The 24509-nt window shown below is 40.5% G+C and overlaps 2 protein-coding genes and 1 long non-coding RNA gene across 4 annotated transcripts; all 3 read right to left on the minus strand.

The window, feature by feature from the left end:
- Nucleotides 1-851: 851 nt before the first annotated feature.
- LOC133280364 (uncharacterized) lies at nt 852-5255 on the minus strand. The gene is made up of 2 exons (XR_009747136.1): nt 3963-5255; nt 852-2568 (listed from the first exon to the last, which is right to left on the minus strand). It is a non-coding gene; the product is annotated as an uncharacterized LOC133280364 (long non-coding RNA).
- A 53-nt stretch (nt 5256-5308) lies between these two features.
- ATMIN (ATM interactor) lies at nt 5309-15955 on the minus strand. Its single transcript, XM_061475035.1, has 4 exons — nt 15711-15955; nt 10448-10573; nt 9279-9478; nt 5309-8309 (listed from the first exon to the last, which is right to left on the minus strand). Exons 1-4 carry the CDS (start codon nt 15948-15950, stop codon nt 6482-6484), a joined length of 2394 nt encoding a protein of 797 aa, XP_061331019.1. The 5' UTR covers nt 15951-15955; the 3' UTR covers nt 5309-6481.
- Nucleotides 15956-18107: 2152 nt separating this feature from the next.
- Nucleotides 18108-24315, minus strand: CENPN (centromere protein N). 2 transcript variants are annotated; one of them, XM_061475064.1, is made up of 7 exons: nt 23938-24297; nt 22275-22451; nt 21393-21494; nt 19163-19220; nt 18796-18905; nt 18580-18703; nt 18108-18288 (listed from the first exon to the last, which is right to left on the minus strand). In XM_061475064.1, the coding sequence occupies exons 1-7, from the start codon at nt 24076-24078 to the stop codon at nt 18200-18202; spliced, it is 801 nt and encodes a 266-aa protein (XP_061331048.1). In that variant the 5' UTR covers nt 24079-24297; the 3' UTR covers nt 18108-18199. The 2 variants fall into 2 exon arrangements, with proteins under 2 accessions (XP_061331048.1, XP_061331047.1); XM_061475063.1 differs by lacking the exon at nt 18108-18288 and having other exon boundaries at nt 18295-18703; nt 23938-24315.
- Between the last annotated feature and the right edge of the window lie 194 nt (nt 24316-24509).

A 24509-nucleotide genomic window follows, 5' to 3' on the forward strand; every position in this document is an offset into this window, starting at 1 on the left:
AACTGTACAAGAAGAAAAGGGACAAAGTATGATCCGTACACCAAACCAACCTACTCTAGCTTCCTGCTTTTCTAAAATACTTGTAGTGACCGTTATTTTCTCAGTTATATAAAATACATTGCAAAATAATATAAGCTGTTAAAAAGGATTGTACTTTTCTAGTAGGACACTTTGAAAACCACTCATAATGCAGCTGAATTTGTACTTGATGCTACTTATAATTCTAGAGATCTTGAAACTACAGGGGGGGTGGATGACAAGGTAGAAGAATGCAAAATAACCCTTCTGTCTTGAGATCTGTTGCAGGAGAAACGCATTTATCTGTCAGTGAGCTGAAACTGGAAAGGAATTCCACTGTGCATACAATTAATTTAAGACTTAATTTTGCACTCACTACCAAGAGGTCTGAGAGGGAGCACTACTGCAGGCAATGTGGATGATGCTGGCTCTGAAGAATCTAGCCCTGCCTGTATGCATAACATCCCACACAAGACTATGCCTAGGTTCATCTACAGCAGAGAACCTCTCAAATAATTTATTTCCAGTTTATGAAATGCAGCATCTTGACATTATGATTACATTTGTGTTGTGAGTTTGACCTTCCTAAGATTCATGGAGGACTACACAGGAAAACTTTTTTCACCTCTGCAGCTCAACAACTGACACTATAATTTTTTAATTTAAAAACCATAATGTTTTAATTTACAAAATCTCTACCAATTCCAAAGACACTTAGCTTTCAAAAGGTAAGATGTTAAGGAACAATGGGTGGTACTTACCAACAGGCACTGAATACCTCACCCAATGCCTCTGTAGGCAGACTGCAGCCATTAAAACAGAAGCCAAAAAACTGATTCAAGTTAACTTTATTCCAAAATATGTATAACTTACAGGACTAAGTGCTTCATTTGTGAACAAAACGTTTCGATACTTGTGAATAACTTACTAGTAGCTTTGTGTAACACTTCAGTTTCCAATAGAGGGAAAAATGAAACAGTATTTTGGCACAAGGTTTTCTCTGCATGCATTAATATACTCAAAAGTTTCACAATTACTAGGACAACATTCCTTCTTTGGGATTGTCACTTGTAAAATAGGCCTAAGAAATGAAGGTTTGCTTTTGTTCAGTGGAATTTTTCTGGCTTAAACAGGAAGAATTAAACAGGGACATCCTTTGAAAACTAAGTTTGTCCACTAGATCAAAATCCCACTAGTGAAGAGAAGAGAAACATTTTAAGGACAGTTCTCAGCCTTGTTGAGATTAACACACATTCTTTGGGAAAGACTCACCCATGGGATTTACTACTCATCCATTCCGAATAGTTACAAGTTAAAATTAGATCATAATCAGGTGTTGAATTCTGTAACTGGAAAAAAAAATATGGCTGTCTTTCATATCTAGCTTTATCATAGATGCACTTGCAAATACTTGTAGACAGATGTACTGACAATCTTGCTCTGCATGCAAGTGCTTCAAGCATGAATGTAATGCATTAGGTGTTGTGAAACGTACAGTTTACATCATCACGAGTCATCTATTATACTCCATTGCTAGTTATGTTGCAGATGTTGCTGTAAAGCCAGTATATGAAAAAGAATCAGAAGCAAAGGACTTGGGTTATTTAACTCGGCAGTTCCTTCAGGAGTTTCTGCGGTTTCAGGCTGTCCAGTTCCATTTTTGGTGAAGTGGAAGAGTCACACGCACAAATACAAACATACCCTCAACCTGACTACAAGACAGAGTTGAACCATGTTGTTCCTCGATTCTGTCAATTGCATAGCAATGGCATTTGAAACAAGAAAATTCAGTCATGTCCTAAGCAGCAAATCCTTCTAGCACACGTTTAGGTTCATATCAACTGTTAAAAACAGCAACAAAAGAAAGAGGAGATGCATGTTCACACCATGAATTAAAGCTTGCTTTGATTAAACAGCCCTATCCTCAGTGTTCACGTCAAGGGATTAATAGAAGTCCGTTTACAGTAGGCCTGTTCTACCAGGAACACACTCATAACAACACCTTAAACCCGATGTGAATGAAAAACCTTGCAAGGCCCAGAACATTAACAACATTTTGGTGTGAATGTATTTGGAACAGTAAACTGTACATTAAGATCATGTATAAAAAAAACCCTAAACCATCAGAAATATATTAAAGCACAGGAAGCCATACACCCTTAATAATAAAGGCAAGTACATTTGGTTCATCTCTGAGCTGTCATTTCAGCAGCATATTCTTTTCCAAGTTGAGCACCCTATGTTGATTCAGTATGTGTTAGTTCTACTCACCCTGTATTTGAAAGGTTATTAAAAAACCACGCTAATGCCGTAAGATCCCATTCCTGCCAACACTTACACCTCTACGCAGCCTCACCAAAAAATAAAATCAATTCAGATCTGACTAAGCATGTGAGCAGGTACTAGAAGGCGAAAGATTTACAACAGTGGAAGGCAGTCACCTTTCTTCTGTTGCCTCTTCGGTTGCCTGTGCACAATCAAGGTACATATAACTTATCAGTGAAATTCAGCCTTTTGTTTTCAACAGAAAAAAATGACTGTGTGTACACCCTGGAATAAAAATTTGTGAGGAGTGTTAGGTACGTACACGGACTTACAGACATTGAATTCATAACTGGATGAGGTCTCACAAGGCTTGTATTACAGATGTTTCAGTTACAGCTGCAAGTATATACATAAAGATTTCATATCCTTTGGAAGTTAAAATTTTCTAGACACAAGCAGCTCTGCACAGCTAAGAATACGTAGCATTAGCAAACTCTGACTTTAAACTACTGATTTCTCTAGGCTGACATGAAGAGTGGGGAGAGGATTCCTTCCTTACTGAAAGCAGAAATAAGTATTTACAAGTGTATTAGAAGAAATAGAGGCAAATAAATCCAAAAGCAGAAGCATAGATTTACTGTCTTACAAACCTTTAGCACTGTGACAAATAAACATGGAAGGCAACAAACCACACCTCTCATTTTTTTCAGCTGTTTTGCACTTATGTTCTCATAGAATGCATGTCCCAAATTTGCTGTTTTTCATTTGTTTGATTTTTCCTACATGCTTAAGAAAAGCTCACGTGAAACTACAAAACTATCAATTCAATTTTAGAATAGCATTACACAGGCATCCAGATCAAGATCCAGTAATCACAGCCTAGCAGAATTAAGCAGGGAATCCAAACAGTAGGCAAAAGTAGCATTAGTATCTCTTCCAGACAAAAATTTGTGCTAAAAGGCTACGGAGAATCTGATGCTACTTCCTGCATAGCAGTTCAAATGGCAATAGAGGATACAAAAGAGAATAAGCGAAGTAGTAAGTTACTGCTGACCAATACTTGCAACACAGTGCCTTGAAAAATCAAATCAGAGACAAACTGCAGAAAAAGGGAGACAAATATCATTTAGGACTACCAAGTAATAGTTTTAACTGAAATTTACTTTTAAAACAATGGCCAAAATAGGAAATTAGCTGCTTTAAGGACTTGTTCAAATGTGAAAAATATTCAGCAACAGTATTGCAGATAAGGTTTCATAAGACTGTGGGATTCAGCAAACTGTGAAGTCTGGTTGCAGCCTTCACAAAATACTTAATAAATGCAAACTGAGCAACATATGCCAGTGACACAGGATCTAAACCAGTTTCTGACTTTTACGAATAATTTATGGAGAACCAAATTTGTGAAGAAAGAAGTTACTTTTGGTCAGAATCAGCCACGTCCCTTAGACCATACAGACACATGAAATAATTTCTTAATAGTTTTAAGTTTTAATAAATAATTTCATGTTGTGGTACAGTGTTCACCTAATTAAGTTCAAGCTATTTTAAATCCATAGGATGAGGGAAGGGAATGGTATTTGCATGTTCCAAAAAATACACAAAGCTTATCAACACATTTAATTACGAAGTACAACATATGAGTAATGATTACATTGCAAGACTGCATCCACACAAACCTTAGTTATTTTTCTGATAGTCACTCCAGTTAAGAGCTTTGGCTTCCACCATAAGAACGTGGCAATTCTCATTCTGATTTGATAGTTTCAAAGCTCTTTAAACTCTAGCTGGTCTCTCAGGTGGCTCAGTTCAAAGCCTTTCACCATTCTGCATGTCATCACCTGAGATCCTTTCTCTCATAGAAAAAAGACTGGCTTTCTAAACTCAAAGGTCATGGGCCTTCTGCCTTCTACAGATGTGGAAAATGCTGTTTTCTCCAACCAGATTTACAGTAGCTGCTTCTCTTCCATGTGTCCGTGCAACTTGCACATGGAGAACAGAAGCCTATGTATGAAGAAACATTCTCTAGTATTCCAGTCAGGGGGAAAAAAGGAGAAGGAAAACCACTTAAAATGTGAAAATACCACATTACCAGAAAAATACTGCAACAGAATAAACTAACCTAACTTTGTTATCTTATCTCTCCAATTTCAAACCAGGCAAATAAATATGAATCCAGTCACATTTTCAGAAAACAGAGCAACAAGCAATCCCTGCCTGTTTTTAATATATATCACCTTTAAGATGAGAACTTTAGGCACTGGGAAGCCTGGGAGGGGGGCCTTTCCTCAAGGCAGAATTACTGTACTCCTGGGGGGAGCTGCAAGATTCCTTTTTGCAGTGTCTTCAGCCAAAAACTGGAAGACTCTGAAATTGCACCAGAAATGCTGAAAAATTAAAAGAGGCAACACAGCTGCGTTTTCATTTTTTCAGGAGGAAAACATGAGCTTCAGGGTTAATATAAAGATATTACTTCCAGTAAAAGTATACACTTACCATATTAGCGTAGTGTGAACCATGGCAATTCAAAGGGTGTCAGGAAGAGACAGAAAGGTATTGCTCATTTCCAACAAAACAAGCTAGCTGCAGCAGATGAGTAACATAACTCCCACACCCCTGAGCTGAGGATAGGAAGCACAAAGCATAGTGAGCCTTCAAAAACTAAGGCTTGGGCATATGTTTACTGGTGGGCTGCCCAGTAAATACATAGCCAACACCGCTCCTCTCACAAGGGAGGAGGAAAGTCTGTCAGAGGCCCAGGAACTTGACATGAAGAGGTTTCTCTTTTCACTTAAGGTAACAGAAACTAAAGCCTGTCCAGGACAAAACTAGAGGCCTACATTTTGTATGTATTATAGTAAGATACAAAAATTAGTTAAGGCTGAATTCAAACATACATTCACAGCTTCATTTTTTTTTCATGCACATTAAAAGTACTGAAAATGATATAAGGGGCAAGATGAATATTAAAAAAAAAAGTCCAAAAGGTCACATTTTTCTTGCAAAAAAGAAAGAAAATAAATATCAGTTTGTTTGAATTTGACTATACTCAGAAAAATTCTCTATAAGCTGCAGGAACTGAGGGCTGCAGATAGATGTGTAAAAGCAAGATACAGCTGTTCTGAAAGGGCTTCTGTGAGGTGATCTCCCAGCTCTGCTGTAAGGATTCCAGTTGGTTTTACAAGTGGGAAGTCCAAAACCGGGAATCTAGATAAGTAATTTAGAGAATTTAATTTCCCATTTGTGAAGATTCTGTTAAGGTAATAGAGGTATAAACCGCTGTAACACTTCTCAACTTGTATCTTAATAAAGCTAGGAGAATTTAAACAAAACCAAATTATCCCAGTCTTTGAGGCACACACATTGTAACATTTGCATCTTAGAGACAGAAATAATTTAAGTAAATCCCTCCTGAAGACTCTAGAAATGTTAGTTATTACACTACCTAAAAGGACAACACATTACCTTCTCCTACAGTTGCGAATTCAAAGTTCTTTTCCTATACTTCAAAGGACATCTGTGCCACTTAGGGAAAAATATAAAAAAAATTACTGCTTTCTACATGTTTCGTAATAAATATATTCAACAATCCAGGAGTTTCTATGTGTCTGTTGTTTGGAAAATACCAGCTTATGCAGGAGAACAAGCTGTGAAGGCATAAAGTAAAAGACGACAATACGGCTTATTATGTTCATGCCAGATTTAAAATACAAGCTACTAAAAAGAGTAAATAGAAGTAGCTTACACTAATAGAATCCTCCCCCATAAGTTCAGGGAAGCATCTGAACTAGACAGCTCAGGTTTTTGGTCCAGCATATTGGAACCTTATATGTAAGCCAGGAGTAGAGAGAGACACATACATATACATATACAGAGCAACTTCAAAAGTTGTTCTGTTTAAATGAAAGCAGTATCACCTCCGTAAAGGAGTTTCAGGAAAAAACATAGGCACCATGAATTCTTTTCTAAGGTTCAAATGTACATTAATATGTTACAGCTTCCCCTTCCCCTCCATTCACACACACAGTTTATGTCAAGTTATACATATTTGATAGAGTACCTTCAGCACGAGAAGTCTTAGGTCAACTGCTCACGATAACTACATTCAATAATGCAAAGTGAATAACTTGGTCAAGCCACTTCTCCCACCCCAATAACTTAATTTCAAACCACAGGAAATGGTTATATTAAGTAGCACTCAATGGCTGGGCTTGTCAGAGCTCTGAAACAAGGAGCACAGCTCTTCACAGGTCTGTGTTTCTACTGAACTGAACTGAGACTCCATCGTGTTCCAGGCCAAGTCAGCCAGAAGAAAGTCATCCATTGCTGTCTGTGTCTCATTACTGGTAAGGAATAAACTCCCTAGATTCTCAAAGCAGCTATCCATAGTCTGTGTTTCAGTGCTACTGAGCCGGACTTTGCTTTCAATATTCTGTGTAGGTGTATTTTTAATAGCCTGGTATACTTCTGTCTGTGTTTCTGTATCAGATGAGTCAGTACTCATGGAGAAACTAGACTGCTTCAGAATACTCCCTAAAGGCAGATGGGTATTACTGTCCAAGAAGAAATTCAAGTCTGTCTGTGTCTGTGTATCAAACATCTCCAAACCTAAGAAGTTAGAATTTCCTCGGCAGCTGTATGATTGAGTTGCACTATCTGAAAATAAAAAATCAGTCTGAGTTTCTATGTCCAGTGACTCCAAAACTGGCTCAGGGTTCAGAGTACCAAGATCACTCTCTTCAGTCTGAGTTTGAATATTGGATGCTGAAAAGAACTCTTCAATGTCAAAGTCTATTCCTGTGCTCTGTGATGGACCAGATGGCAGATGCGTGTCAGCATTAGAACTCGTCTCAGACAAAAGGCTACGATTATCCAGTGTCTGGCCAGGCATATTTCCTGAAAAGATGTTTTCCAGATCACTTAGCAAGTCCATTGTCTGGGTTTGATTATCCATTGTATTTTGAGGTGGAAGTATATTAGGCTGTGTAGTGAAGTTGATAAGGGATTCAGACTTCACCGTATCTTGATTCAGGCTCTTGCAATTACTTCTTTGCAGCAAGGTTTGATCTATATTTGCAGTCATTAAGTTGTTTTCTGGAAGTTCAATGTGAGTAGAAACATATGATGAATCAACATTGTCAAAAATGTCACTGCACATCACAGCCTGGTCCATCTGTACCCTTCCATCAATAGAGTCCTGTGTCCTACTGGTTTGAGTCTCTCTAGAAATGCCACATGTTGGAAAACAAACCTGACTAAAAGCATCAGTCTGGGCAGCTATGGATGAAGTCAGTTTGGAAGCAGGCAGCAGCGTCTGTGTTTGTACACTGATGGGCAGGGAAACCTGTGAACTGAATGACAGATCTGTCTGAGAGCAAGAGGATACAGAAGAATTGGGAGTCCAGGTTGCAGCTGGTACAAAGTTCTGTGAAGTATAAGTTAAGTCAGTCTGTATATTAATTGAAGAAATTTTATTCCTGTGACAAACATTCCCCATCTCTTGCCCTGTGTTACTCAATGTAACCTTATCCAACTCAACTTGTAAACTGGTACTTATGGATTCACGATCACCAGAATTTGTCACTTTTGAAACAGGCATACTGTCTTTAAACACAAGTGTTTCTGCCTCCAGTGCAGGAATCAGAATTCCTATTGACTGAGGCAATAAATGAACAGTACTTAAAAGTGAACCTTGATTATCAACAGCCACTACAGCAGGTTTGACAGAAGAGTCTGCTGCAGATACATATATAGGCAAGTGAGCAAGCTGCATCACTGGAAGTTTAACCAAAGCCACCTTAGGCTTTGGTAAGAGCATCTTCGGTGTACATTTTGGCTGCGTTTGGTTCGCGAGGTTTGAACTGCAGGAGCCTTCAAGAGAGGCTGCTAGTTTCACTTCAGAGGACTCCAATTCCTGAGTGCCAGGATTCTTATTGTGTGTGTTGATGAACGCTTCGTTTGCTTTCTCTGCCAACTGCTGATTATGTACAGAGGTTTCCATTTTCCTTTTCTTACTAGGAGGATCCCTGTGAACACGAGATCAATAATTTATATTCCTTTCAAGCACAAAAAATCTGCTTGCCATTCTTTTGAGTCACTGCATTGAAAACATAAACTGAAGTTGCCGATGCAGTTGAGTATACAGAAAGCATCTAACCCTGATTAAACATAAAAAGACTCCGTGAACTTCAGCTGTGTAAGGTTTCATTCCTCACTCTCCCATTTCAAAAAGAAAAAAGGCTACCCCTTCTATGGAGACCTACTTCTAAATGGAAGTGGAAGTTTAGACAGTTTCTTCCCCCTTGTACATTAACTAATACAATTAAAGACAAGTTTAATTTCTAACTTTGATGCTAACTCAGACTGAGCATTGAAGAAACAGAGCTTCTAAAGTGAGCGTATAGGCAAAGGTCTCCCATGGAAACTAAAGGTACAGTTAGCATTCCTTCACATAAAACTTGATTTTGCAGCAGTTGTATCTCCAAATCAGTCAGGTTAGGCCTCAGGAAACATTCCACCCTTTATAAAACATATGTACATATTAAGACAAATTTAAGTCTACACACGCATATACAGCCATTAAAAAGAAAAGAAACCTCCCCCACCAAAACTTGCAAAACAGACTAGACTATACAAGAAAAGCTAAACTGCATTCCACACCAGTTACCAGCCATAAACATTTCCATATAATCTACTTTTACAGAATTGTAAAAGCAGATAGAACAACAACTACCAGCATTTACACCATGCAGTGCAGTGTCATCAGTACTTTTTGGACTATATGTGGTGTCACCTCATCTCATTGATTAGACAATTGTCCTTGCTTTCAACAAAACAGAAACTACCAAAAGCAACAGAACAAAGAAACTGCAAACTGCTGTACAGCTAAAACAATGTGAGCCTAGTTACAATGTAATCAACAGAAAGAGATAAAAAGCCAGTCAGAGAACTTGGTGATGAACATGAGTATCATTACTTAACTTCTTCACTTTTACCTGTGTTCTGCAGGAATTTCATGGCCAGTTCTGTAAATATGCGACAGTAATGCTGTTCTGCTGGCATAAGGGCACCCACAAGTACACTGGAAAGTCTTGCCACAGACCTCTATATGTCGTTTCAAATACCACTCTGTACCATAGGAGTTACTACATTTATCACATTTGTGCTTCTTTTCAGCATGCATTTTCATAAAGTGCTAGAATACACAATAAGAAGCAAACATTAGCTTCCAGCTAAGCTAAGAAAAAGGAAAATCACGTTTAGGGGAGACAATATTTGCATTTTTTTAATTGTTAAATAGCATCAAATTGTAGAATTAATTTGTTTTTAAAAAGTCTCATTAGGAATAAGTTACAAGCTTTAATAAATCAACAGAAAGGATTTAAAGCATGCAAGTCTGCTTGTGCTATGTACATCTTAAAACACAGATAAAAGATATATGTCCTAATGTTATTGGAGGTTTCCTATGGACATTAACAAGGTTCATCTATATAATCATTAAAGAACGTAGTTAAGTATATGTTGCAACACTTGCACGTTCCTGAAGATCTTACAACTGAGCAAATACTCTCAAGTCAAACAGGTCAACTTCAGAGCAAACACCAGAATTTCCTTTTCACTCACAGAACCAAGTTCCAGCCGCTCCACCTCCTACAGTCTCCCCAGGTTATCCAGGGTAACCAACAGAAGAGCTTTTTTCACTCATTCACTGAGAAACAAGTCTTACATATTTTCTTAAGCAGGTAACTAGTAAACAATTGCATTTTGACACTAAAACAGAGAAAAACTCCTATCTCTTGACCATTTAAAAAGAGCAGTTTAACTACTTAAAATGGTAATTTTAAACCATTATTGGTTGCTACTGTGATTCTCCCTCTCCCTGCCATTTACCTTTCTCTGTATTTTTAACTGGCTAAGAGGTACTGTCTTCTAGTTTAGCAGAACATACTGGCATTCTGCCTCATCAAAAGGTTCAAGCCCTCTAATATCAACATGCAAATTCCTTAACCATATGCCCACACTGAGTTTCTAAACACAATTCTCCAACTTGAGGACATAAAGCTCAGAGGCTTTGCTCACATCTGAAGGCACAAGTGTACACTCTGTAGGAGACACAGTCAGGACTAAATCAGTATTAAAATAATAGTTTAGGAAACAGGAATACCTGTTTGACCAGAGAAAATTGGGAAAATGGTCTGTTTGGTCCTCTAGGGCAGCCTTCAATAGGACAGCAGTAGAATTTCTGAGGTGTTTTCAAACTCTTCCTTATTGGCGCATTAAGTTTTCCATCCTGAAAAAGAAGCAGTAGAGAAGTTGACAATTTTACAAATTTGTGTATGAAAGTCACGACATTCAGAATACACATCAACTTTTACTCACTGCATTTATACCCCTCATCAATGAGCTAAAGGCACTTTCCTAAGCAATTTGAAAGCTCAAATGGAGTTTTCACCAAGGTTAATGCTACTTTGCAAATGTACCATCAAATTGTGAAGTGAAATCGCAACTTCTACAGAGTAGTGGTACTGTACTATTTACTTCTACCAAGATGCTTGCTGCCCCACACCAATTATAACTGCCTTTTGTGTTATCTGAGCCAAAAAGCTTTCCCTATGGATACTACACTGCCGATTCAATGTGGTTTTAACTTGTTAGCAGCACAGTCTACTTGAAGCTCCATTAAAATTAGTCACACACAGTGTAACCCAACTCTCCCCTGACATTAGAATTCTGTTGGCACTATTTAGAGTTTACTGGTAATAAAATGAAAAATGCCAAGTACACTCTGCCACTTAATTCCAAGCATAAATAAAATCTCGCTGAAGTCACTGTTAACTCTGAACCTCCAAATGTTTAGTGGCTCCTATATCCAGGCTTGCTGTGTGATCTGCCTCACTGACCATCACACGTACACGGTAGAAGAAAGCAGCATAACTTGCTCAAAGAGGACCTCAAAAATGCACACTGAAAATTAGGGAGATTTTCTGGATTGTTCAACCACATAGAACCTGCTACTACTGACACAGCCACAGAAACCAGAGAAGCCATACCCCTGTAATCATATCCTACCTGAAAGGGTCTCAATGGAAACATCATGCATTAATGTCTAAGCAAAAAAAAAAAAAAAAAGAAAAGAAAAAAAAAAGTGAACTACTGAAAACCTGATGCTCAGAGTATTTGTGAGTCTCTGCATCCTGGGACGGAGTAGAGTGCCAACCAAACCCCCAGAGCCAGTTACAGTCATCCACAACGGCATCCCCAAGGTGGTTATTCAGAAAATTTCTGGAGCATGCCTTTTCTCAGCTCTGCTCCCGACTTTCCAGTGACAGTAGCAGCAGAATGTTGATTTTACACCAGTCACTCTCTATCATCTTCAGGCAGATCTCCAGCTGCTTCATGTTTACACAGGTTGCACCAGACAAAGAATCCACAAAGCACAATAGTCATCCCATGTGAAGCAAAGAAAGTATGTGCCACAGCTGCCAGAATACAGAGGGTTTCCCTGTTTCTTCCCTAGCTGCTGCTAGTCACAACCCAACAATTCTGTGTGCTGAGCTACTCCTGCCTTCGTTGTGAAGTGCTTTCATTTGCACTTCAGGAACACTATGAAGCAGATGAGTGGGACACTTCAATGACTTTGGTTTTCTTCAAACCATCTCTCAATCTAAAATAATCTGCGTAAAAGGTAATTCCTTAAAGCAACATTTTGGTTACATTTCCACAAGCTCAACACTGCTACTTGCTGACACCACAGCAAGCTCATTTTTGTTAATGACATCCCATACCCAAAGAAGCAAAGCCTCTCAACCAAAGTGATCTGCTGCCATTTCATCAAGAAAACCTGGAATAAATCTTTCAAAAGGGAGTTTTTATGTAAAGTTTTAACCTTCTAAGCACCTTCATGTACAGCAGTTCTTGCCATGGACAAACTATTCGTAAACAGGCCTGCTTCATCTCTGCTGAATAATCACTGTGATTGCTTTTGCACTTCCTAGAGCCACGGCCCAAACCAGGAACATGACTCAAAAGAATCCAGTTGTTCCAGCCCCACTACCCCAATTACACTTTTTAACCCTAAGTTTACCCAGAAACACTTGGATGCCAGTCTCAAAGCCTTCAGGAGAAAAGATCTGCTTTCAAGTCAATACTACGCTTGGTCTCTCACACTGCAGATGAAATAAATATGTTTAGTAAGTGGCAATTGGAGTTATTTATTCTTAAATGAGAAGTTATTCCAAGTGTGTTATCTTCAATGTCACAACCCAACAAATGTCATGGCAGGATGTTCAGGCACTTAACAGGTAAACCACAGTCAGGGTATTTAAAACTACTTATGCACTGGTATAGAATAACACCAAGTGTTTAAAAGCAACATAAACATGAGATGAGCAAGAGGTTCTTTCAACAGCTGAACACAGAGTTTTGAGGCACAGACCACCATAAATTTGCTGATGCAAGCTGAGAGATACTCTACGCATATCAGTAGCTCTATCCAGACAATAATCCTGTTTTGACCACCTTCAAAGCCCTTCTGGCTCTAAATGGTTAATCTTACACCTTCTCAAAACCCCATCTGGCTGCTCAAATGGTTAATCTTACACCTTCTCAAAACCCCATCTGGCTGCTCAAATGTCAGACCTTCTCACAAGTCCTGTCCTTGTGCAGCTGATTTCACTTCCCACATTTCTACAATATCCACCCACCGCTATTACTGGTAGGTATTTGTTCAATAACTTCTCACAACCAGACCCCTGCATTTGTAAGGAATACTGATGTGCAGACAGGGCTTATGGCAACAACATGGAAAATATGAAGGGGACGATTCTGTGTATTCCTGTGATAGCAGGGAGGCTGTAGTCAGTGCTGAACTGGAAAGGGGAGCTTACCCTGGGCATGGTTTACCCAAATGCAAGTACCACATTATCGCAATAGCTTTTATAATAAGAAAAATACACTTCTTTTCATGCTATTTCGTAAAGAAATGCATGATCTTCTGCTGAAAAAGAATTTGGTTTAAAAACTGGCTACAGTCTAGTCTAACTTACCGTTTTAAATTAATTCTTTAGAGTAAACCTTTCTATTGCAGAAAGGCAAGACGTTACCACATTCACCTTGACCAACAGCAGCAAGGATTGTTACTTGCTGTTTTCCACATTGTAGCTACAAGCCCTGTGGCCTAGTTAAGCTAAGGAGACAGCTAGAAGACAGACATTGCTATTATTAGCACTTTGTCATGCCTTCTTCTGTTAGACCAAACAAGCCAAATTCTTCTCTTTTCTCTTTGTCAGACACGATTGCTGTTCATCATCCTCAGCAGCCCTTTTCTACACTTCTTCTGGGTTCATTTTAGCTCATTTGAATGGGGTTCCTACCCTAAACCAGTGACCAAGAATATCCTCCTGACATATTTTAGGTTTGCCCCTCTCACAGCAGCATTATCCTAACTGCACACTGTATGACCAAACAGCTTTTGCAAGCATTTGCCATCTCAGTTTTCTGTTACAAACCAGGACTGAAACCAGGACTGATCAAATTTTTGGCATCACTCCACAAGACTATAACCTTGTACTGACTTGACTCAGTTTTTACATGGTAGTTTTGCTTTCCTATGTAAATGTCCTTCCTCTGCAATAATACCTCTGGTTTTGGCATCGAAAGATCCTACTGGTGCTACTTTTATAATGAAAATTAACCAAGTCAACCTCCCTTCTCTTCAGCACTCCTAAGTTCTCCCCTTCCCCAAAGGCTTCTTACCATCTCATTTGCAAAGCTGCTTCATCACTAATTCCTCATTTTTCACTAACAAATGCAAACTACTAAACTTTTTTTCTCCTGAGAGACAGTTATCTCTTAAATGAAATACTAAAACTAAAATATTAGTGCAAGTTCATCTCCTTCTGCAGAAACAGAGTAACACACACCTAGGTTTGTATCTGTTTAACTTCATATCTTTAGCCTTTCTCAAGCCATGCATAATGCACATCACAGAAAACCTAGCCTCCCTTAAGTCTCAACATCTTACTCTCAATTACAACATCCTTGGAATAAGCACGATGTTCCTGAAAACCTGCATCCATCCATGTTCCAGTATTCATCCCAGCTGTCATAAGGTCTGGTAATGAGGTGTATGACATGTTACAATTCAACAAAGCACCGACAGTTAGTAGCTACGTAGGAGACTGGTGAGCAAGCCGCGCTTCCTCACCCATGAGCTGTAACCCACAACTCTGCTCGTCACTGGCTGCTGCATGCATTCAGAGCATGATCCAAGATGACTGTCTGCTGAACCTGAATGAGCGTTTTCAACTCCTGCTGTACCTCCACTCCCACACACATGAGAGATAATACAGCACACGCACTAAAGCTGTTAGCGCGTATTAGGAAATGAAATAAAACAGAAACAGGAGATATCAAGTATACTTGAGAGTACTTCCTTGTGCTTGTCACCCGTGACCATCTGTAACACAGATCAGATCCTGGAATTAGTCATTTCACAAAACAAGTATCTTTACTGTCTGCCCACCGGGGCTGCATTTTCAGAACGCAGCTGTGAATGCTGTGCTTCAAGTTTTACAGGAATCAGGTTTGTCTTCACACAGTCAGTGTTACGGTTTTGAGAACAGTACAGGATATGCTTCTGAAAGGCCCACACAGCACTGACATGCTTGCAGAACTGCGGCCCTCCTCCCCCCAGTGCGTGCTGTTTTCTCAGGAGTACTATGGCAATGAGAGCTTGTTTCCAAAACGGTATCCAGCTAGCGGTTTTTGGTTTTGGCTCACAGACGTTTTAAAACACAAACAACTCCCCCCGCCCCCAGCATAACAGCACTCGGCGTTTGGATGTTGGTGCCTTGCCAACTGCCAAGGGTAGGAAACAGTGTGTTTGCACAGCACCTCTCGAGTGGGGCTGTAACTTACTGCAGAACGAGAAGCGATAGGCAAGTGAAATACCAGCAACTGATCCCGAAGGAACTTTTCACTGCCTTCGTTAGGTTTAACGCCAGTACAAAACTGGCCTTTTTTCCCTATAGGTAGTTTCGCCGGTATTCTCACTACGATGGCCCAGGCTGCGCACACACACTCGTGTATTTCACACGTACACGCGCATACTTTTCACGTGGAGGCATTGAAGCAGACGAGAAACACTCCCTCATCCTCTCTGGACCACCCCACCCACCCCACTACGCTCCACAAGACCAACCCCACAGAACTTCCGTACAGACCGGAGAAGCGAATCCCTTCATCCGCGGCACGGCGGTTACGGAACCCAGCGGGGTCCGCAGTGGTCCCCGGAATACGGCCCAGAGCGGTAGAAGCCGCCGCACCATTAAAGAGCCCACGGACCCAGACCGAGAGGAGGTGAGACCCCCTCGGGGCTCAGCAAGACGGAAGCGCCTGGCGGGCCCGACTCAGGGCGGTGACGGTACCTGGACCGGGTGGGCCTTGCTGAGGTGCATGTTGAGAGCCGGGCTGTTGGGCAGGACCTTGCCGCAGCCGGGCACGGTGCACAGGATGTTGGTCCTCACTTGGGACAGCTCTGTCACCGAGGGCCGCACCAGCTCGCCGGCGGGCGGCAGGTCCCCCACCGGCAAGGACACGGACACAGGCGCCGGTGGCCGCCCCAGCGCCCCGCCACGCCGCCCGGCCGCCGCCGCCGCCGCCGCCATTTTGCTGTCAGCTGCTCGCTCCCCGCTTCCGGGCGCGGCCGCCAATACCCGCTGCGGTGAGCGAATGTTCAGCAGGAGCTTGCGGCGGGCCCGCCTTCTGCGTCACCGGGCGGCGGAGGGGAGGACGAGGAGGAGGAGGAGGAGCCATTACTGCGGCGGGGCGCTGGAGGGACGAGGGGCCGTTACTGTGGTGGGTGCTGAGGGAGGAGGAGGAGGAGCCGTTACTGTGATTGATGGGTGCTGAGGGGAGGAGGAGCCGTTACTGTGATGGGTGCTGAGGGAGGAGGAGCCGTTACTGTGATGGGTGCTGAGGGGAGGACGAGGAGGAGCCATTACTGCGATGGGTGCTGAGGGGAGGACGAGGAGGAGCCATTACTGCGATGGGTGCTGAGGGGAGGACGAGGAGGAGCCGTTATTGCGGCGGGGCGGTGGAGGGACGAGGAGCTGTTACTGTGATGGGTGCTGAGGGGAGGAGGAGGAGCCATTAGGGCGGCCGTGCAGCGAGCGCTGGGTAGGTGGCTGTACAACGGAAGCAAACGAAAAGGAGAGAGTAATGGCGGGGATGCGAGAATACGTGGAGCTGGGGCTTCTTCCACAGGGAGAGCGCTTGTGCCAGCCTCAGCCCCGTCACCCTCCCGTGGTGGGGGTAAGTAGGCCTGCCTCACGTTCACTTGCGCTGTTCTGTAACCTTCATTACAGGAAGTTAGAGGGACAAAGGTACATCAGAGACACCTACTTTGCAGTTGTTATAGGGGAGATGGAGGCTGCCTTTCCCAGAAGCACGAGTCAGATACAGGCCATAGGCTAGGTAACCCACACTGTTCTAAGGGGTATTTTGGAACTTTGCGGTAGTTAATTAAATGCCTGAAGTAAGTCGTTTAGGAGTAAGCATTTGGAAGCAGTTGCACAGAGGCAGGTGCATAGGGGAATGTTAATGGTCTGGGTCCTGAAAGGCTCTCTAAGGGTGTAAGTTGGCAAGAGACAACTATGTGTCCTGTATGGTCTATGTATTAGAAAACCTGCCATTGTTTCATCCAGGTTGGATGAAGTCTTGGGTGACAGGGTCTGTTGTGAGGTTTCCCTGCCTGTGGCAGGGGGGTTGGAACCAGGTGATCTTAAGGTCCTTTCCAACCCTAACTACTGTATGAGTCTATGATTAATCATACCATTATGTTTTTTCACAAACTAACATTTAAGTCCAGAGAGGGAAGTCTGAGAAATACAGCACTAGCCCATAGTCCTCAACTAACTTCTTTCTATGGGCAAGATAGACAGAAATGCTGATGAAAATGAGAACAGGCCAAAAATCAGTATATGTTAAGTCATGTTTCTGAGTCAGGCAAAACAAGCTTCTATTGAGAAGACTTAATTTACACATTTATTTACAGTTTCAGAAGAAAGACATTCCATACAGCCTCTGAAAATATTTAAGCTGTGCTGTGAAGTTATAAAAGACTCTCTGCACATTGAGGTATCTGAAGTGTACCAGAAATTCCCTACACACAAAGTAGATGCATGAACTTTCCAGGTAACAGAATTAAAAGTAACACTTACTGAAAACCTGCCTCTTCAGATCACATTCACATCAAATTACAAATGATGCAGCAAATTACATGGAAATAGCTATCTAATTACTAGTTGAAATATACCAACCCTATTGAATTCCAGTGCAATGCTGCTGTTTGCAGTGGTAAATGTTTCCGTCTCAAGTTTGCAGTCTTCATGTCTCCAAGCACCACAAGCTGGTAATGTGCAAGGATTGCAGAAAGATCAAAACTTAATGGGAATATACTAAACAGTGGACTTCCACAAAAATAAAATTACTGCTTATTTCATTGTATTCCTCTAGGAGGAAATTTGATAAAAAAATATACCTATTTGTATGAATATCTTATTTCCAGTACTTGTTACAGGCTGTTGCCCTCAGTGAGCAAAACCTCTGCATTAACATCAACTCAAGATGAACGGAAACCTCTTACTGCCACCTATATGCCAAGAGCCTGCAATCTGTTTAAATTTCACAGCTATTTTTTTTTTTTCCTGGTTATTTAAGGAAAGGGCTAACCCTTCTGCTGAAAGACAAATGTGGAAAACTGATTCAGAGAAGCAATAGTTTGGAAAAAATACAAGTTATTTTAAAAAATGTTCTTTAACATTTACAGTGGTTTAGATTAATACCAGTAATAAATGAATTGTATATTCCTCTGTGAATTGGTCTTAAGTTAGGGACTTAGAAAGCCTTCTGGAAATTAATCAGTTTTCTCTTTAATTCTATAATAGCTCCTAGGTTTGCGTAATAGAGAGGTAAGCAGTGGTGAAAGCGGTGCATCAACCATACCTGGAGAGAAAGGCAGATAATTAGAGCTTAACCCAAAGAATATTTACCTTTCATAACTGTTCTAAAACTAAACCACAGCTTGAATATGTATGTACAAACTAGTAATTCTAAGAACAAACTGGTATGTGTTTAGAAAGTTTTCAGACTGGTAATATTTTTATTCTACTAGATTTCTATGTATTTCTGAACAAACTGCAAAGGTTCTCCTGTACGCAATACAGAAGCGGAATGTAAGATGACGAATATTTAACTGTGGATTTTTCCTCCATTTTATAGAATTAGAACACTTACTCGTTCCCGCCAGGGATTTCAATGATTCTAAGAGATGTGGACTAGAAAACTTCACCAGACATCTGAACGGTTCTTTTTGATGCAAAACATTCTGTTTAGGATAACTTCTAAACATCGTCTGAAGCTGTTAATACAAAATTTAACCAGGGAGTATAAGCCAGAAATATTTTACATATTATTACAATTAAATGATAAAAAAAACCCAAAGTTTTTTACCTTATATTGTACATATTCAAGTTTCAGTAGGGGATCATTACCAAAAATCTGCTGATTCATTCTCTGTATTTTTTCTTTAGTTTTTCTGTTTTCTTGAACTAACCTTAAATCTGCAGGGGAAAAGAGTATGGAAGGGAAAAAACAGAAAGACAACTTTGTCAGCTGATACAATGCTGCTTTTCTCACCAGATTAGAGAAAATCTGAAAATAATTTTAACTAGCTTAGCAAAAAATGACAGTGATAAATTCTGTCTCCATCATTTATGTTTTCATTCCTAGCCAAAAGAAAAACCCAAACTAATGAATCTCATTGCATAAGCCAGCAGAAATAGCATTGAAACTACTGTTTAATTTTAAATATACATACCACTCTCTGGTTCTACACTGTGTTCCTTTAGAGGTTCAGAATAAAAAGTCTGGATGTTCTAAATGGAAAAAGGAAAAAAAAAAGGTTTAGTTCATTTCCGCTTTTAGAGGCTGTAGCTGAAAAGATTTCCATGTTTTGCTTCATTCTGAAAGTGAGCATCTTTCCAATTCTTGACAGTAATTACAAGTCAGAAAGCCCAGCTTTAGTCTGAGACAAGAACACCCGTCCTGTGATACTTGTGAACATTTTCCACACCACCCAAGTCTTGGAAGGCAGACACGAAGACTGGAGGAGAGGATCTGGTTTGAGACCATCTTAAGAATCTGAATGTGCACAAGTCCATGGGACCTGATGAAATCCATCCATGGGTCCTGAAGGAGCTGACAAATGAAGTTGCTAAGCCGCTGTCCATCGTATATGAAAAATCCTGGCAGTCAGGTGAAGTTCCCAATGACTGGAAAAAGGGAAATATAACGCCCATTTTCCAGAAGGGGAAAAATGGATGACCCAGGGAACTACAGACCAGTCTCACCTCTGTGCCTGGCAAAATCTTGGAGCAGATTCTCCTGGAAGGCATGCTAAGGCACATGAAAATCAACAAGGTGCTTGGTGACAGCCAGCATGGCTTCACTAAGGGGAAATCCTGCCTGACCAATTTGGTGGCCTTCTATGATGGGGCTACAGAACTGATGGACAGGGGTAGAGCAGTTGATGTCATCTACCTGGACTTGTGCAAAGCCTTTGAGAATGCCCCGTATGACATCCTTGTCTCTAAATTGGAGAGACATCAATTTGATGGATGGACCACTCGGTGGATAAAGAACTGGCTGGATGGCTGCACGCAAAGAGTTGTGGTCAATGGCTCAATGTCCAGCTGGAGACCAGCAACGAGTGGAGTCCCTCAGGGATCAGTGTTGGGACCGGTCTTGTTCAACATCTCTGTCACTGACATGGACAGTGGGATTGAGTGCGCCCTCAGCAAGTTTGCCAATGACACCGAGCTGTGTGGTTCGGTTGATACCCTGGAGGGAAGGAATGCCATCCAGAGGGAGCTCGACACGCTTGTGAAGTGGGCTGATGCCAACCTCATGAAGTTTAACCATGCCAAGTGCAAGGTCCTACACCTGGGTCGGAGCAATCCCAGGCACAGCTACAGGTTGGGCAGAGAAGAGATTCAGAGCAGCCCTGCAGAGAAGGACTTGGGGGTGTTGGTTGATGAGAAAATGAACATGAGCCGGCTTCAGTGTGCGCTCACAGCCCAGAAAGCAACCGTATCCTGGGCTGCATCAAAAGGAGCGTGGCCAGCAGGTCGAAGAAGGTGATCCTGCCCCTCTACTCTGCTCTCGTGAGACCTCACCTGGAGCATTGTGTGCAGTTCTGGTGTCCTCAACATAAAAAGGGCATGGAACTGTTGGAACAAGTCCAGAGGAGGCCACGAGGGTGATCAGGGGACTGGAGCACCTCCCATATGAAGACGGGCTGAGAAAGTTGGGGCTGTTCAGCCTGGAGAAGAGAAGGCTGCATGGAGACCCCATAGCAGCCTTCCAGTACTTGAAGGGGGGGCTATAGGGTTGCTGGGAATGGACTCTTCATTAGGGACTGTAGTGATAGGACAAGGGGTAATGGGTGAAAACACAACAAGGGAAGTTTAGATTGGATATAAGGAAGAAGTTCTTTACTGTGAGGGTGGTGAGGCACTGAAATGGGTTGCCCAGAGAAGTTGTGAATGCTCCATCCCTGGTGGTGTTTAAGGCCAGGCTGGACAAAGCCTTGGATGGCACGGTTTAGTGTGAGATGTCCCTGCTCATGGCAGGGGATTGGAACTTGATGATCTTAAGGTCCTTTCCAACCCTAACTACTCTATGATTCCATGTGCAAATTTTACATGGATGAGCAGGGTTAAGCGCCTATTCCAATAGGCTTCAACTTACTGCTCTTGGAAGCCTGGTTAAATGCCAAGAAATTCTAGGACTGGGTTGTTCATACAAATTTTAGATGGAGTTTGACCATCAGGAATAACAACAATAAAGCATAGGTGGGATGCCAAGTAATTACATCCCTACTGTAATGTTACCTCAATAAAAAGGGCTTGTCCATCTCAGTAGTTCAATGTTATTTTAACTTGATGGCAGCTTGTAAAAGGTGAATTCCCCCCCTTGCTTCAGGTTGAGAAATAGGCCCGAAACAAAAAGTAAGATTTATCTTGGGATGTATTTGTAAAATGACTCACCGGGTTATATCTGTAAAACACACAGTCTTTAAGGGAGTTTAAACAGCGATCTTGAAGCTCCATTGCACAGATGTCATGGGAATAGGAAGCAGCAACCAGGGCCTTCAGATAAAAATTTAAATTGTTTTAACATCAGCCTTAATTATCACTATGTCTATAATACAAAAAAAAATAAAAAATACAGTGTTTCTGGACTTGGTGGTGGTTTTGTTGCAAGGTAAGCAGCTGTGTGTAACTACCAAAATTCTCATGTCTGAAGAAGCGTTGAACAGACTGTTATTAAGCTTAGGTTAATATTTAAAAGCATTCACAGGATTAACAAGGTAAGCCCCTAGAACTTTATCAACCTGAAAAAAACAAAGAGATAAATAATTACGGTACTAGGACGGAAGTCTGCTAAACAAGGGAAAAAAAAAACCCAAAAGTAAAAAAAAAAAAAAAAAAAGACTGCCAGTGCTGTTCACTCTACATTGACAGAAAATGTCTTTTAAAACTACTTAATAGCAGTCCCCAATGAGCTCATATATTCAATTCTTGAAGTAAACTGTTAAAGTAAACTGTTAATGTGATAGTCTTCAATTTCATGAAACAATTTAACTGAATGCTGTCTAACACTTGGTTAAGAAATTAGAGCAAGTCAAGGTCAGCAAAAATCCCATTAAAATGACTTTATTCATGATGCAGCATTCCAAAGGTTGCAAAGATTCATTTTTGCCCCGTTTTTACCATGAGCTAAGGGAGGAAAAAAAAACCCCAACTATGTAAACGAGTAAATAATTACATTACATGACAAATCTTTATGCATTCTCTTACAAGCTAACACAGTTAACAGCTCTACTTTGACAGTGGTAAAGTCAGGGTCTACACAGTTTTATTTCATACCTGACAGAGCAGAGGGAAGTTGCTCCTATATTGTGAGAAAGAAATAAAGACATAAGGAGTGTATGAATGGTATACAACATAGCTGGCTCTGTATTGGTTTGGCTCCCGACACGGTGTTCCCCAGGCAATCCTAATCCAGATTGCATTATCCTCATACTCTCTAAAGTTGATGGTGACCTAACACAGAAAGAAAAGCTTTGATTTACCAGTACAGTCAGGTACAGTCTGTAAAGATTTTCTCTTAACCCTGTATTCACACAACCCAAACATAATTTAGTACACCATTGCTTGAATAAGAAACAAATCACACTAGTGTGGTGAGGATTGTACTTAATCAAATTACCAAAGAACAATTACCTCACAAAACAGGGAGGAAAAAAAACCACACACAGAACAAAAAAGAGCTATTTCAGACTCTTAATATGACTTTCCTTCCTGTTGATACACACTTTCTTCTGAAGGGCAAAAATAGAAATAGCTTATTATAAAAACCTTGATTTCTGTAGGGAAAATGACATCACAAGAAAAAGGTGTCTATTTAGATGGAGGGCTAATGGCAGTATTTTCATTATGTCTAATTCTTGAGAAACCAAACTTTTGATCAACTTGTAATTTTTAGACCTGTATGTAATGTTTATCACTGCTTAAGAGTGCACAATCAGGAATTTGAATAAGATTCCTGTTTTTGTAGATTCACTCCTTGGTTACTTCTTTTTACCTTGACTCAATCTCAGCGAGTTAAAAGAGTGGGAAAATATCCTTAAAATGCCAGATCAACTAACCCTCCCTTTGACTGAGATACATGTAGCCAAGCTTTTAGTCCAGCTAATTCATAAACTGCTCATATTACTGAACCAAAATAACTTCTCAAAGTTTTTGTGCATTTTAAATATTTAACGTTTAACATAAAATATTGCAAAACTTGATTGTACTACAGCTGTATGAACTGCTGCTTATGTTACTCTGAATTGTATTTGTTGCCCTCTACTGGTGAGAGTGGGAATCCTTCGTGTGTCAAGCAGTGACACAGCAACTAGCCAGAGGCAATTTCTGTTACCTTACTTAAGTGAAGTTGGTGAGCTAAAGCAAGAAAACGCTTCTGCGCATTGCTTAGTAAAAAAGTGAAGTGATAGTATCTGCTTTCGACTCATTTCTGTAGTCTAGAAACTGCTCCTTGTTATTGACAGTGACCTTCCAGCCATTATAATGTAATTAAATACCAGGGCCTAGTTCTCATAGCCATCAAAAATTATTTCAAAACAAGAACTAAAAAGAAACATATAACTGTGCTACAATTGTTGTTACTGGGTAATGGGACAAAGCAATATCAGCTCACCTAGGCAACATGTACACTCAGGGCAAAGATTTGATGGAAAACGTAAACGTGCCACCTTTCCCAAGGCCAGTCATATTTTAAAACAATTTTACATTTTATTTCACTCCAGCATAATTGTAGAGTTGCAGGAACTTTAGATAAAGATAAGAAACTATTGTCTATTTCACATGCAGTTCCTACCATTCCTAAATGATTAGTTCAATTAATTCTTGATGCAGAAGAAGAAAAATACCCCCAAACCAACCCACAAAATACTTTGCTAAAGTTATGAAAACAATCTATTGACAATAGAGCTGTGTAACACATTTAGAATGAATTTATTCTTACATTTCCCAAGGCTGAACGAAGTTTTCTTTTAAATTTCTTTTTGAAATCTCTTATGTCAAAATACTCCGTTTCTTTCTCTGCTACACAAGAACAAGGAAAAAAAGAAACAAGACTTGTGTTTACAAGAGCTAGGTCAGACATGTCTTTAGCTTTCCTGATATAAAATAAGCAGAAAAAGCTTAAGTTGCATAGCCTTATACAAAAATCTGTGTATTAAATTTGAGCCCCTGTATTGCTCTATAAAGTTTATTATATAATTAGTAGATCCTAATTCTAATAATTGCTTGAGAATTTAATAGAATATATTTAATATTTTTAGAATACATGTCAATTGAAAAATCCACGCTAGACTATAGTTAAATGTTGAAGATATCTACTGAAAAAACCCAGTGGACTATACTTGGGTTTAAAATGTATGGTATGGGGTAGCAGTGCAGTAAGTTGCCAAGAACTGTGAGATTACAGCAAGGAAAGACATCTTACCTGCTGTGAGAAGCTGGTATGCTTTCCATGTTCTCTTATGTGCATAGGCATGGGTGTCTAAGAAAAATGGGAATTGTTCAGTAACATAG

The sequence above is a fragment of the Pezoporus flaviventris genome, unplaced genomic scaffold, assembly GCF_033815535.1.
Source record: "Pezoporus flaviventris isolate CSIRO_AGI_PZ_B2104156 unplaced genomic scaffold, CSIRO_AGI_Pfla_v1 ptg000082l, whole genome shotgun sequence".
Lineage (NCBI taxonomy): Eukaryota > Metazoa > Chordata > Aves > Psittaciformes > Psittacidae > Pezoporus > Pezoporus flaviventris.

Coding starts and splice junctions, on each gene's coding strand:
- ATMIN (XM_061475035.1), bottom strand. CDS start 15,950: ATGGCGGCGGCGGCGGCGGCGGCCGGGCGGCGTGGCGGGGCGCTGGGG. Junction 10,574..15,710: donor GCAAGGCCCACCCGGTCCAG/GTACCGTCACCG, acceptor CTTCTTTTTCAG/GATGGAAAACTTAATGCGCC. Junction 9,479..10,447: donor AATTTTCTCTGGTCAAACAG/GTATTCCTGTTT, acceptor TGTGTATTCTAG/CACTTTATGAAAATGCATGC.
- CENPN (XM_061475063.1), bottom strand. CDS start 24,078: ATGTCTGACCTAGCTCTTGTAAACACAAGTCTTGTTTCTTTTTTTCCT. Junction 22,452..23,937: donor TTCGTTCAGCCTTGGGAAAT/GTAAGAATAAAT, acceptor TTTCTGTGTTAG/GTCACCATCAACTTTAGAGA. Junction 18,704..18,795: donor TTGAATATGTACAATATAAG/GTAAAAAACTTT, acceptor TTGTATTAACAG/CTTCAGACGATGTTTAGAAG.